The 15,634-nt window shown below is 43.9% G+C and overlaps 1 protein-coding gene across 5 annotated transcripts in view; it reads right to left on the bottom strand.

Moving 5' to 3' along the window:
- NUP205 (nucleoporin 205) overlaps positions 1-15,634 on the bottom strand; it is a 1,504,202-nt gene that overhangs the window by 1,426,911 nt on the left and 61,657 nt on the right. For all 5 annotated transcript variants that reach the window (XR_004540594.1, XM_033957880.1, XM_033957883.1 and 2 more), the window contains exon 4: positions 2,858-3,002. Coding sequence is in view for 3 of the 5 variants with exons in the window: in XM_033957880.1 (XP_033813771.1) it covers positions 2,858-3,002 (145 nt within the window). In the remaining 2 variants the exon portion in view is untranslated. The remainder of the gene's footprint in view (positions 1-2,857; positions 3,003-15,634) is intronic.

Here is a 15,634-nt window from a genome sequence, read left to right as displayed (position 1 = left end):
AAACCAAATTCTTTCTAGCCACCCCCAACGTCAAAATCAAAGACACCACAATTCAAGTGAAAGGAACAGTTTTCCCCCTCGAACAAACCTTAAAAGTATTGGGAGTCACCCTAGACCAGTGTTTTTCAACCTTTTTTGGGCAAAGGCACACTTGTTTCATGAAAAAAATCACGAGGCACACCACCATTAGAAAATGTTAAAAAATTTAACTCTGTGCCTATATTGACTATATATAAAGTAATTCACTTGAGTGCCACCGCCGCCATCGGGAACAGGCCGGCGCCAAGTTCTCCCTGCTTCTCTTCCCCGCGGGGCCGACCAACTCTCGCCACCCGTCGTCAATTCTAACGTCGGAGAGGACGTTCTAGGCCAGCCAGGCAGCGATTGGCTGGCCCAGAACGTCCTCTCCGACGTCAGAATTGACGCGAGTGGCGAGAGTTGGCCGGCCCCACAGGGAAAAGCAGGGAGAACTTGGCGCCGGCCTGTTCCCGATGGCGGCGGTGGCACTCAAGTGGCTAAAGAGCCGCAGTTTGCCGGCCTAGGGACAACACTGGAGGGTGGCCAGCTGTGCACCCCCTTGGGACGTAAACCCGGGGTGGGGCAGACCACCCCCCCACCCTGGTATGCCACTATCTGTACCTCACTCCCTCCCTATGACCAAAAATTCTCCTTTCTTCTATTCCCCGTGTACACAACCATCTCTTTCCCTCCCTTCCTCTCTCCAAAGTCCATGCCTTCTGTGTCCAAACACTCATTCCCTCCCCCACCTCAGCATCTCTTTCTCTCCCTTCCTCTCTCCCAAGTCCATTTCTTCTGTGTCCAAAAATGCATTCCCTCCCCCACCTCAGCATCTCTTTCCCTCCCTTCCTCTCTCCCAAGTCCATGCCTTCTGTGTCCAAAAACCCATTCCCTCCCCCACCTCAGCATCTCTTTCCCTCCCTTCCTCTCTCCCAAGTTCATGCCTTGTGTCCAAAACGCACTCCCTCCCTCCTTTTGTGTTCCGTGTTTGCCTCCCAGCCCATCTTTGCAACTTTCTCAGCAAAACGAAGCTCAAGCCGCGAGGCTTGTCTTCTGCTTCCTGCCTGCCCTGCCGCGCACAAATAGCCGAACGGAAGTATTCTCCGACGTCAGCGCTGACATCGGAGGGCAGGCTTTGCTTAAGCCCTCCCTCCGACGTCAGCGCTGACATCGGGGAGCGCTTGCGATCGGCTATATGTTAGCTGCAGGGCAGGCAGGAACAGAAGACGAGCCTCGCAGCTCGAGATGTATTGAACTCTGCGGGTCCCACGTCCAGCTCTCTCCTGTCCACGTGGGGCGGACCGCCCCTCTCCCTAGACTGTGGCCTAGGACCCTGGGGGAGCCCGGGCCCCCTGTCAGCTCCGGGCCCCTGAATGCAGGACTGGTGGTACTGCCCTGATGGCGGCCCTGACCGTACGGCACACCAGGCAACATCTCGCGGCACACTAGTGTGCCGCGGAACAGCGGTTGAAAAACACTGCCCTAGACAAACATCTATCCCTAGAAAAACATACTGATATTACAGTCAGGAAAAGCATCTCGGTGCTCTGGAAACTCCGCACCATAAAAAAATACTTCAACAACACCTCATTCCGCCTGTTAGTACAATCCTCCATTCTCAGCATCCTAGACTACTGCAATATTATTTACTTGGGCTCCACGAAGAAAACCATCAGGACACTGAAACTGGTCCAGAACACCGCCGTCCGCCTTATATTTGGCTTGAACAAATGGGAACACATCACCCCTTTCTACCACAAACTACATTGGCTACCATTTGAATCTAGAATCCTATTCAAGTTTACGTGCTTCTGCTACAAAACTGTATTTGGTTTATCTCCGAGCTACCTCAACCCACACTTCAACCTGAATTGCAACAATAAGAACTCCCGCAGAATCCATCTAGTCGCCTTCCCCTCCCTAAAACTATGTCACCTCAAAAGGTTCTTTGACAAAACCTTCGCCTTCTAGGCGGCCAAACAGAACCCATGGCTAGCCCAAATTGTGCTCGAGGCCCCCACCTACCTTGACTTCAGAAAACTACTCAAAACTCATTTATTCCACGGACAGAATCCCTAATCCCCCATCTTCCACTTCTCTCACCCTTTCCACCAATGATCTGAACTCTCCTCTTACTCCTTCTTATTGTTCATTCCCAACCTGCTAACTCCAATAACTTGTACATTCCTTTCATGCTTACCTCAACGACTTCGTTGCTTGTAAATTTGATTAATTGATGTGAACCGCCTAGAACTCCCTGGGTATGGCGGTATACAAAAATAAAGTTGTTATTATTATTATTAGTTAGCATTCACCTGGCTTAGACAGGAAATGTTTAAAAGTCACTGAACATCTTGTTTCTCGGCACTTCTGAAGCTGCCAGATTGGTGCTCAGAGGTCTATTCTGCATATGCTGAATAAAACCTGTTTCTTTCTTCACGTCTCTGAGTTTTTGTGGTTGACCAAAAGTGACCTTTCAAGAGGAGAGAGAACTAAAAAAAAAAATGCTTGGTCCTGCATACCTGAGGCAGGTTGGAAGGTACATGTGTATGCACAGTCAGCACTGCCAAATGCTTCTAAAAAAATTAAAACCCTGGGCAGTATTCATGCCAGGGCTCAAATGCATTATGTTACCCACCAACTGTAATAGGCTGTATTGCTTGTCCTTGGAGAAAAGATTAAACACCCTTTAAAATAGGCATTAAGTTCAGATTTTAATATGGATTAGAGAAAACATCCCCAACTCTGTCCCATATTGTCTGAAAAATGTTCAAGTACTGCTAGATCATGTTGTGCTGAATTCTGCCTATTACAATCCAAACAAAAAAAAAAACCTTACCTGAGTTCCAATGTCCATGTTTTCCCTCGTCGAGACTGGATGAGGGTCCGCAGTGAATTAGCGATACATCTTTTCCCATCCCAATATAAGAGGACAGCAACTAGACCCCTCGTTAATCCAGGAAAATGAGGCTGCTGGTGTTCACCTACAGAGAAACCACAAAAGAAAAGAAAAATAACTGTAAATCATCAGTTCTAATAGAGCCCCTACTATGGGTCAGATATAGGGGCCCTGATTCTGCAAAATGCGTCTAAAGTTAGGTGCTGTTTAGGTGCCTAAGTTAGGCGTTCTTTGTAGAACCACGCTCAGCAGAGTTCAGCACTGTTTAGGCATCTAACTTTTTAGGCGTCCTTTAGAGAATCAGGATTTAGGCGAGATTTAGACATCCAAACAATGACCTTAATGTTTTTCATTATAATTGTAATACTAGGAGTTGGATCTGTTTATTTCTCTTCCATCAGACAAAGTGACTGGGATTCGAACCAGCAACATTAGGATAGAAGGGTATAGTTTAACCAGTGTGCTACAGAGTGAGCTAGCAAGCTGCATAGCTATTGTAAAACTGGGTCTTATAGGCATTGTAAGGAAGTCTATTTTTGAGCACAGTTTAGGCTTCAGATAGACCTGAGTTCTATGGACGGAACTTAGGCACTCTTTGAATGTTCTTCCGGAACTTAGGCACAGTTTGGATGTCCTTAATGCAATCTGCTATATATAGCTCTCTGGGGTTTTATTTTTGCTTTATTAAGCTCAAAATACATTAATAAGGCACCACATAAACAGGGCACATCAAAACAGATATATTGATGCAAAACCTATTTTTGTGGACAAACAGCAATGTTATTTGCTAATTAGATGAAAAGATCCATTAACTGAAGCACAGCAAATGAAAAACGTAGCTTTAGTTTTCTTGCTAAAAAGCTACCCTTTTTCTCTGACTAAACAGTGCTCCAATCAGCTCATTCTTGAAAGCAAAGAAAGCACATGACAAAAATATATAGATTGCATACATAACTTCATTTGCAAAAGCTTAAAAACAGAAAAAAACAGATACAGACCTTAGCATGGCTTCTACTTCATTGCAAATAGAGGTTTGCAGATGCACAATGGTGACCTCATTGTAAGATCATCAGAGTGCACCTACAAGGTAGAATGCCACAATTAAAATATGTGCTGGGGAGCTGGTTGGGATTTGAACTTATCACCTCTGGAAGAGGAGAGCAGGGCTTTTACTTATTCGTTCAGCTATAGAAGTTTCCAGGCAGGTGTCTCTGACTGCCCTGTGGTATGATAGCTTAGAACAGGGGTGCCCAAAAGGTTGATCATGATTGACCAGTAGATCACAAAGGCAACACGAGTCAATCGCGGAGCCCGGATAGACTCACGTTGCCTTTGGGTTCTCCCCATTCCCTGATACTGTAACAGTCCCGACTGCAGAAATGCCAGGCACACCAGCCTTCTCCCCTCCCCCCGACGTCAATTCTGACTTTGGAGAGGAAGTTTCAATCTGTTGCCTTTGGGTTCTCCCTGTTCCCTAACACTGTAACAGTCCAGACTGCAGAAACGCCAGGCAGACCAGCCTTCCCACCCCCCACCCCCCCCCCCCGACATCAATTCTGAAGTCAGAGAGGAAGTTTTGGGCCAGCCAATCGCTGCATGGCTGGCCCGAAACTTCCTCTCCAATCGATGTCGGGAGGAAGGCTGCTGGCTTGTTACAGCATTGGGAAGCAGGGAGAACTTCAGAATTGATGTCGGGAGGAAGGCTGCTGGCCTGTTACAGCATTGGGGAGCAGGGAGAACTCAGCAGCAATGGCGGTTTGGAGGGGGGTCTATTCCCAGACGACGATGGCGGGGAGGTTGTTTAGCGAGCTGAGTTCAAGTTGCTGAGTGTTAGTGCAGTGGCAGTGGGGGATATTTTTGTGTTTGAGGCTGTGGTAGAGGGAGGTATTTGTTGGGTTGAAAGGGAAGTTTTGGGAGTGATGAGTCAGTTACTGGGGCTTCATTTTATCAGGTGGGGCATTTTGATGGAGGTAAGGCAGTGGTGGAGAATAATTTCAGAGTAAGGGCAGTTTGGAGGGTGGGGAGATTAGAGAACAGGGGAAAACAGCAGAAAGGAGGACTTGCAAGGGACCTGGGGAGAGGAAAAAGCGATATGGATCGCTCTGAAAAGAGAAGATGGAACTTCTATCTACGTGGGTGTAGTCTACAGACCTCCGACTTAATCACAGCAAATTGATAAGGATCTGATTGTGGATATCCAAAAGTTTGGAAGGAAAGAGGAGGTGCTGCTATTGGGAGATTTCAACCTGCCGGATGCGGACTGCAACGTTCCGTCTGCGGAATCAGAAAGAAGTAAGAAGATTGTAGATACCTTTCAAGAAGCTCTGCTCAGACAAATGGTGACGGAACCCACAAGGGAAAAAGCTATATTGGATCTCGTCCTCAGAAATGGAGAGAGTATCTCTAATGTTCTAGTGGGTGCTCACCGGGGAGTAGCGATCATCAAACAGTTTGGTTTGATATAACGGCTAAAGTGGAGAGCGGCCGCACAATACTTAAAGTCCTAGATTTCAAAAGTACGGACTTTAATGAAATGAGAGAGTACCTGAAGAAAGAGCTGTTAGGATGGGAGGACATAAGAGAAGTGGAAAGACAGTGGTCTAAGCTGAAAGGAGCGATAAAAATGGCTACAGACCTTTATGTGAAGAAAATAAATAAAAATTAGAGAAAAAGGAAGCCGATATGGTTCTCCAAACTAGTGGCGGAGAAAATAAAGGAGAAAGAGTTGGCGTTCATGAAATATTAAAAAACCCAAGAAGAGGAGTGCAGAAAGGACTACAGGGTGAAACTGAAAGAAGCCAAGAGAAATATGTCTGGCGAAAGCACAGGTGGAAGAACAAATGGCTAAAAATGTAAAAAAAAGGAGACAAAAATTTTTTCTGATATATTAGTGAAAGGAGGAAGATGAAAAATGGAATAGCTAAACTAAAAAATGCTGGGAACCGAAATGTGGAGAGTGATGAGGAAAAAGCAAATATGCTAAACAAATACTTCTGTTCTGTGTTCACAGAAGTAAATCCTGGAGAAGAACCGAGATTGTCTGGCAAAGTTACACAAGAAAATGGAGTAGATTCTGCGCTATTCACGGAGGAGAGTGCTTATGAGCAACTTGAAAAACTGAAGGTGGACAAAGCGATGGGACCAGACGGGATCCAACCCAGGATACTGAGGTAGCTCAGAGAGGTTCTAGCGGGTCCTATTAAAGACTTATTCAACAAATCTCTGGAGACGGGAGTGATTTCCGGGGATTGGAGGAGAGTGGATGTGGTCCCTATTCACAAAAGTGGTCACAGGGATGAAGCGGGAAACTACAGGCCGGTGAGCCTCACTTCGGTTGTTGGAAAAATAATGGAAGTGTTGCTGAAAGAAAGGATAGTGTACTTCCTTGAATCTAATGGGTTACAGCAGGGGTGTCCAATGTCGGTCCTCGAGGGCCGCAATCCAGTCGGGTTTTCAGGATTTCCCCAATGAATATGCATTGAAAGCAGTGCATGCAAATAGATCTCATGCATATTCATGGGGGAAATCCTGAAAACCCGACTGGATTGCGGCCCTCGAGGACCGACATTGGACAACCCTGGGTTACAGGATCCGAGGCAACATGGCTTTACAAAAGGTAAATCGTGCCAAACAAACCTGATTGAACTTTTTGATTGGGTGATCGGAGAGCTGGATCGAGGACATATGCTAGATATAATTTACTTAGATTTCAGCAAAGCCTTTGATATGGTTCCTCATAGGAGGCTGTTGAACAAACTTGAAGGGCTGAAGTTAGGACCCAAAGTGGTGAACTGGGTTAGAAACTGGCTGTCGGACAGACGCCAGAGGGTGGTGGTTAATGGAAGTCGCTCGAAGGAAGGAAAGGTGAGTAGTGGAGTCCCTCAGGGATCAGTGCTAGGGCCAATCCTGTTCAATATGTTTGTGAGTGACATTGCTGAAGGGTTAGAAGGAAAAGTGTGCCTTTTTGCAGATGATACCAAGATTTGTAACAGAGTAGACACCGAAGAGGGAGTGGAAAATATGAAAAAGGATCTGCAAAAGTTAGAGGAATGGTCTAATGCCTGGCAACTAAAATTCAATGCAAAGAAATGCAGAGTAATGCATTTGGGGATTAATAATAGGAAGGAACCGTATATACTGGGAGGTGAGAAGCTGATATGCACAGACGGGGAGAGGGACCTTGGAGTGATAATGTCTGAAGATCTAAAAGCGAAAAAACAGTGCGACAAGGCGGTGACTGCTGCCGGAAGGATGTTGGGCTGTATAAAGAGAGTAGCCAGTAGAAGGAAGAAGGTATTGATTCCCCTGTACAGGTCATTGGTGAGGCCCCACTTGGAGTATTGTGTTCAGTTTTGGAGACCGTATCTGATGAGACGTAAGAAGACTTGAAGCGGTCCATAGGAGGGCGACAAAAATGATAGGAGACTTGCACCAGAAGACGTATGAGGAGAGACTAGAAGCCCTGAATATGTATACCCTAGAGCAGGGGTGTCCAACCTGCAGCCCCGTGAAGTATTTTATGCAGCCGCAGTCGAGGGCGATGCAGTGTTTTCCTCTGCTGCCTCCGGGTGCTTACCGTCTTGCTGGCTCATTCCTCTGTCTTGCTGTGGCATTTGCGTGTTTGTGCAGCCCCAGAAAAAAAATTTTCGGACAATGCGGCCCAGGGAAGCCAAAAGGTTAGACACCCCTGCCCTAGAGGAAAGGAGGGACAGGGGAGATATGATTCAGATGTTGAAAGGTATTAATGTAGAACAAAATATTTTCCAGAGAAAGAAAAATGGTAAAACCAGAGGACGTAATTTGAGGTTGATAGATTCAAGAGCAATGTTAGGAAATTCTACTTTACGGAGAGGGTGGTAGATGCCTGGAATGCGCTCCCGAGAGAGGTGGTGGAGAGGAAGACGGTGACTGAGTTCAAAGAAGCGTGGGATGAACACAGAGGATCTAGAATCAGAAAATAATATTAAATATTGAACTAAGGCCAATACTAGGCAGACTTGCACGGTCTGTGTGTCTGTATATGGCCATTTGGGGGAGTATGGGCTGGAGAGGGCTTCAATGGCTGGGAGGGTGTAGATGGGCTGGACTAGGTTTTGACGGAGATTTCGGCAGTTGAAACCCAAGCACAGTACCGGGTAGAGCTTTGGATTCTTGTCCAGAAATAACTAAGAAGAAAAAATTAAAAAATTTTTAATTGAATCAGGTTGGGCAGACTGGATGGACCATTCAGGTCTTTATCTGCCGTCATCTACTATGTTATCCTAACTGCTATGTACAGTATGCATGCATGTGCTATAGGACCTGGAACTGCTTCTCCCTTTGAAATGCACTGAACCTTTTTTTTTTTGGGGGGGGAGGGCTTATTTCATTAGAACCCTAAATCTGCTATGGCCCATTTTCAAAATCAATGTATTTTTTAATCATTTTTCCCACATGCCAAATTTCATCCTATTCTGTTAAAGTTTCAGTTATTTTGCCCTCAGTCAGACAGGCAAAGAGAGAGACTTTCTCAACCCTTCCGCTGCAGGGGAAGGACATCGGGCCGGCGTGGGAGACCAGCTCCACCTCCCGACGCCCCCTGCGGCTCTAACTTTGAACTTTCTGCCTCTTCAGGGGTAGGGTTGGTACTAATAGGCCTAAGGGTTGTCGCCAAGACCGGACTGTACTGCTAAGTAAAAGCTCTTAATTAAGACTTGTCCAAGATGAATTGAGAGACCTAACCCTAAGACCTATCTCCCTCAACATAATCAGTACTATCTGGAACTGACTATGTTAAGGAACGAGCAATCTGATTAAGGTCAATTTATAACCTAGAAACTGGGAGTGCTAATGTCGATTCATAATAGTGTCAATTTATAATAGTGTCAATTTGACCTAGAAACTGGGAGAGATAAGGAAAAAAATATGGTTACTGGGACAGGAAGGAGACAGATTAATCTGCAAACATGAATCTCCTATTGATACTACTAATCTATCTAATAAACAGTAGCATTAAGGATGTTAATTCACTCTATCCACAACTAAACTTAGTCCATTATCCTGAGGTACCCATTAGGCTTATTACCAACCAACAGGAAGACAGAGCAAATCATATTAAAGTAATTACAAGCAACGGAAGACATCAACATATCCTTAAAAAAAGGGCAAGGGAAGTAAAACCTATCAGAATCACGACATCTACCAGAGCTATCACATCCACTTCTGTTCCTTGTGCATATCTTAATACTAGATCAGTAAGGAATAAAGCTTTTTTAATCAAAGACTGGATCATCAGCAAACAAATAGCCTGTCTTTTTCTAACAGAAACATGGCTATTGTCTGAAGATGATCCAATAATAAATGACCTCCTACAAGATAATTTTAAAATTCACATGCTAAATCATGATGGCAGAAGAGGGGAAGGATTAGCAGTGATTATTAAGGAAGGATTTGAATTTGAACTATTGGATACCAAAATGACCAATCAGTTAGAAATATTAGCCTGTAAAATTAGCAATAAGGAACTAGAAGAATCCCTTTCTTGCATATTATTTTATGTCCCACCAAAAATCTGGACAAAAGTTAAAGAGGACTTCTACGAATTTGTTCTACATAATTCAATTACTCCTTCATATAATATCATTGCAGGAGACATAAACTTACACTTAGACGAAGAAGACAATCCAGAAGCGAAAGATTTTAAAAACTTTCTATCTTTGCTTAATCTTAATCTCTCTCTAACCACACAAACACATGAAAAAGGCCATTTAGATGGGGTAGCTATGTCCACAAAGGAGATTCTAGAACCTTCCATCTTTATATCTGACCGTACTTGGTGTCATGATATCTGATCTGATCACTTTACTTACTATTTACTTTAATCTAGACTCGTCTAAAATCCAAAACACACCCAAGGATGAAAAAAGAATATCTCACAAGGGGCCATATCAATCCAGAGGAATATTGGTCACAATATGAACTACGAGAGGAGATAGAAGAAAGGGTTGACTTCTGGGATCACTGGATGAAAACAAGCGAATCCATTTTAGACGAAATTGCCCCTAAACGAAATAGCAAAAGCTGCTCAAATAAATACAATAAATGGTTCGACACTGAACTTCTAAAAATAAAACAAATAGTAAGACAATTGGAAAGGATCTGGAAAAAAAAACGGGAAAATTGTCAGACCGGAACAACTGGAGATCCAACATAAAAATCTACAAACAATTGATGAAAGCGCAAAGCTTTTTACTCATCCAAAATTGACTCATCCAACACTAGCTTGAAAGGAATCAATACAAAAGAACTGTTCAACCTAGTTACAAACTTATTCAACACCACACGCTACACTCAATCCATGCAAAACAGTAAGCTACCTTCAGCAAACGATCTAGCACAGCATTTTGATTCAAAAATTAAAAACCTAAGAAATAACTGCTTGACAAATGATATACATGAACATAAGAACATAAGAAGTTGCCTTTGCTGGGTCAGACCAGAGGTCCATCGTGCCCAGCAGTCCGCACCCGCGGCGGCCATCAGGCCCATGACCTGTACGGTGATCATTGTCTGAACCCTTAAATCCCCCTTGGTCTCTATCTATACTCTCTCTATATCCCATCTCTACCTCTATCTGTATCCCTCAATCCCCTATCTTTCAGGAATTTATCCAATCCTTCTTTAAAACCCTGTAGTGTACTCTGTCCTATCACAACCTCCGGCAGTGCGTTCCAGGTGTCCACCACCCTCTGAGTGAAAAAGAACTTCCTAGCATTGGTTCTAAACCTGTCCCTTTTCAGCTTCTCCGAGTGCCCCCTTGTACTTGTGGTCCCCATTAGTCTGAAGAATCTATCTCTGTCTACCTTCTCGATACCTCTCATGATCTTGAAAGTCACTATCATGTCTCCTCTGAGTCTCCGCTTTTCCAGGGAGAAGAGCTCCAGCCTTTCTAACTTGTCTGCGTATGAAAGGTTTTCCATGCCTTTTATCATTTTCGTCGCTCTTCTCTGGACCCTCTCAACCATCGCCATGTCCTTCTTGAGGTACGGCGACCAATACTGGACACAGTACTCCAGGTGCGGGCGCACCATCGCTCGATACAGCGGCATGATGACTTCCTTCGTCCTGGTTGTGATACCCTTCTTAATAATACCCAACATTCTATTTGCTTTCTTTGAGGCTGCTGCACATTGTGCCGTTGATTTCATTGTTGTATCCACTAGCACACCCAAGTCCTTTTCAAGGTTGCTTTCCCCTAGCACCGATCCCCCCATTTTGTAGCTGAACATCGGGTTCTTTTTCCCTATATGCATGACCTTGCATTTCTCTATATTAAATCGCATTTGCCATTTGTTTGCCCACTCTTCCAGTTTGTTTAGGTCTTCGCATTCCTCCGCGGTTCTAACCCTGCTGCAGAGTTTAGTGTCATCTGCAAATTTTATAACTTCACACTTCGTCCCTGTTTCCAGGTCGTTTATAAATACATTGAACAGCAGCGGTCCAAGCACCGACCCCTGTGGAACACCGCTCGTGACCCTCCGCCAGTCCGAGTATTGTCCGAGTATTGTCCGAGTATTGTCCCTTCACCCCAACCCTTTGTTTTCTGCCTGCCAACCAGTGTTTAATCCATCTGTATATATCCCCTTCCACCCCATGGTTTTGCAGTTTCCTAAGTAGTCGCTCATGGGGTACCTTGTCAAAGGCTTTTTGGAAGTCGAGGTAAATGATGTCTATGGATTCCCCTTTGTCCATCTTGCTGTGTATTCCTTCAAAGAAGTGCAGTTTGTTTGGCACGACCTTCCCTTGCAGAAGCCATGTTGGCTCTCTTTCAGTTGTCCGTTTGTTTCTATGTGCTTCCAGATGCTGTCCTTTATCAGTGCTTCCATCATCTTGCCCGGAACTGAAGTCAAGCTTACCGGCCTGTAGTTCCCGGAGTCACCCCTTGATCCCTTTTTAAAAATAGGTGTGACGTTAGCTATTTTCCAGTCCTCCGGGATCTCCCCAGTTTTCAAGGATAGGTCACAAATTTGTTGGAGTGTTTCCGCTATTTCGTTTCTTAGCTCTTTTAGAACCCTTGGGTGGATTCCGTCCGGGCCCGGCGATTTATCGCTTTTCAGTCTATCTATCTGCTGGAGAACATCCTCATGGCTTATCTCTATATGTGCCAGTTTTTCTTCTCGATTTCCACTTATGATCTCTTCGGGTTCTGGTACATAGGATGTGTCCTCGCTTATGAAGACCGACGAGAAGAATTTGTTCAACCTGTCAGCTACCTCTTTTTCTTCCTTTACCACTCCCTTTCTGTCTCCATCATCCTACTTCCTCCCTCGCTCCCTTTAACGTATCTGAAGAACGTTTTGAAGTTTTTTGCTTCCCCAGCCAGCCTCTCTTCGTATTCTCTTTTTGCTTTCCTAACCACTCGGTGACAGTTTTTCTGGTGTGTTTTATGTTTCTTCCGGTTTTCCTCGGTTTGGTCCTTTTTCCATTTTCGGAAAGATTTCTTCTTGTCACCTATCGTCTTCTTCACTTCATTTGTTATCCATACCGGGTCCTTTGTTCGATTTTTTTTGCATCCTTTCTTAAACCTGGGGATGTACAGGTTTTGTGCTTCTTGCACCGTGTCTTTGAATAGGGACCAAGCTTTCTCGACGGTCTCCATCCGTATTGAGCTGTTTTTTAGTTTCTTTCTCACCATTGCTCTCATAGCATCGTAGTTCCCTTTCTTGAAATTGAACGCCGTTGCTGTGGTTCTCTTCACTTTGGATGTTCCTATCTCTAATTTGTACAGGATCATGTCGTGGTCGCTGTTTCCTAGTGGTCCTCCTACCACCACTTCCTTTGCAGGTCCCCCTAACCCGTTGAGGATTAGGTTGAGAGTGGCTTCCCCTCGCGTTGATTCCTTGACAAGCTGTTCCATGAAGCAGTCTCTCACAGCCTCCAGGAATTCTGTTTCCCTCGCGCAGTTTGAGTTTCCAAGGCTCCAGTCTATCCCGGGGTAGTTGAAATCCCCCATCACTATCACCCTTCCGCTTTTGCATTCCCGCCTCAATTCTGCTTCCAGCTCTTTGTCATTCGCTTCCGTTTGTCCAGGAGGGCGATAGTACAGTCCCAATTTTATGTCAGCTCCATTTCCTCTTGGTAATTTAATCCATGATTCCAGTCCTTCCGCCCTTGCTGCCGTATCCATTCTGGTCGAATGAATGGTGTCCTTAATGTACAGTGCTATTCCTCCACCCTTCTTGTAAGTCCTGTCTCTCCTGTAGGGTTTGTACCCTGGCAGTACTACGTCCCATTTGTTGTCAAATAGTTAACGTACAAAGAAATGAAATACCAGCGGATATGATTTGGAACTTCTTTCAAAATTTAGAATGGAATAATTATATCTAATTATATAACAAGTACACTAAATCATACTGCGTCTTGGACTCCTGTTCCCCAGAAATTATGAAAGCAGCCCCATCAAGCTTTAAACTAGCTTTGTTGAATTATTTGACCGATAATTTAAAAAATGGAAATTTCCTTACTAATAATGGTCACATTATAATAACCCCAATTCCAAAAAATCGTAAAGAATCACTAGCAGTCGTAACCAACTATAAAACAGTAGCATCCATTCCACATTTTGTAAAAATCATGGAAGCATTGGTACATACCCAATTGATGGAATATCTTTGATCAGTTCTCTCTTTTACATGAAACTCAATCTGGTTTCAGACCTCTATTTAGCACTGAGACAATAATCGCGGCCATCTTGGATAATTTAAGCTCCTTGTTCAGTAGGGGCCTTAACACACTGATTATGCAATTTGACACGAGTTCTGCCTTTGACCTAGTGGACCATGGGAAACTGTTACAATGCTTAGACACAATTGGTAAGGTACTAGACTGGTTCCGAGGTTTCCTTACATCCCGCACTTATCAAGTACGCTTTAACTTCAAACTATCTGAAACCTGCAGTAATCCATCCGGCGTTCCGCAGGGGTCTCCATTGTCCCCACTGCTTTTCAATGTTTACATGTCATCACTAGGTACACAACTGTCCCAACTGGGGATAAAATTATTCAGTTACGCAGATGACTTCACGATCATTATCCCATTCACGACCTCTCTCTCCGAAGTCACTCCTATGGCAACAGAAGTACTAAATGTGATGGAACAATGGATGAATGAATTTAGATTGAAATAAACTCAGAAAAAACAAAATTCTTCGTAGCCTCGCCACACCCACTTGACACCAAAACATTGCTACGCATCAACAAACTCAGTTACCCTATCCAATCTACCAGGTGGACTCTAAGGTCAGAAAGGGTTTTTTTGCTCTCTGGAAGCTTCGGTCCATTAGAGCATATTTTGATGCTTCATCATTCAGAATTCTGGTACAATCCCTTATACTGAGCCAACTTGACTATTGTAATAGTCTATCTGGCAATTTCCCAGAAGAACTACCAACGATTACAACTGGTGCAAAATGCAGCGATCAGGCTGATTTTGAGTCTGATGAAGTTTGACTATATAACCCCTTCCTACCGACTCCTGCATTGGTTGCCGATGGAGGCACGTGTGAAGTTTAAATGCGGATGTTTCTGCTTCAAGGTACTTTTCGGCCTAGCCCCCAAATATATAACTGACCTTTTCTCTTTCTCAACCAATCAACTTAAGAGAAGCTCAAACTTGAATTTTGTTTCTCTACCGGTTAAAAGATGTAAATTTAAAAGACACCACCAACATCTCTTCTCTTATCAGGCAGCATTATAGGGTAAAGACCTGAAATAATTACTCATGTTTGCGAATACTTATAGGGAATTTAGGAGACATCTAAAAACATATTTATTCCTAAAGTACTTAGGCAGCTACAATGAACAATCTTTCCCCACAAATAATTGACCGCTAAATCTTAACTCTGTTAGTACTACTCAATCTGTAACTTTTAATCATTGTAAACCGCATAGAACTTCACGGTCCTGCGGTATATAAACTCTTATTATTATTAACCCATTTTGTACAATTCTTTCCAACTTCTATTGGTTTGGAAAGAATAAAAAGGAGGGAAAAAAGTTTATTGTAAATGACTGTGGTGGAAGCTCCATTTAGCCTCGGCTTGGGGAAAAAGAAAGGACAGACAGAAAGAATGGTAGACAGAAAGACAGGGACAGAGACAGAAAGACAGACAGGGAGAAAGGGGGGACAGGGAGACAGAAAGAAAGGGGGTCAGGGAGACAGAAAGAAAGGGAAGGGGGCAGGGAGAGAGGAAGAAAAAGTTGAGTGTGGCAATGGAGTGTGGCAAGGAGGGAGGAAGAAAAAGTTGGACAGTCAGAAAAAGAAAGTGCAACCAGACTTATGAAATCACCAGACAACAAAGGTAGGAAAAATGGTTTTATTTTCAAGTTAGTGATCAAAATGTGTCCATTTTGAGAATTTATATCTGCTGTCTATATTTTGTAATAGCGGTTTATAGCGCAGGGAGCCTATCAGCATCGAGAGCAGCACAGGGCATTCAGCGCAGCTCCCTACGCTAAAAAAACGCTATCGCGGATTAGTAAAAAGGGAAGGGGTATATTTGTCTATTTCTGTATAGTTACTGGAGGTGACATTGCATAAAGTCATCTGCCTTGACCTCTTGGAAAAAAACCCCGGAATATAAATGATAATTAACATTTTCTCTGCGTACAGTGTGCTTTGTATTTCTTTTAATTTTATTGTTGGACCATTTTGACTTGGTCATTATAAAAGTACTTACAA

This window comes from Geotrypetes seraphini, chromosome 9, assembly GCF_902459505.1.
Source record: "Geotrypetes seraphini chromosome 9, aGeoSer1.1, whole genome shotgun sequence".
Lineage (NCBI taxonomy): Eukaryota > Metazoa > Chordata > Amphibia > Gymnophiona > Dermophiidae > Geotrypetes > Geotrypetes seraphini.
Note: the sequence above shows the minus strand (reverse complement) of the source record. Positions and strands in the feature narration are given on the sequence as shown.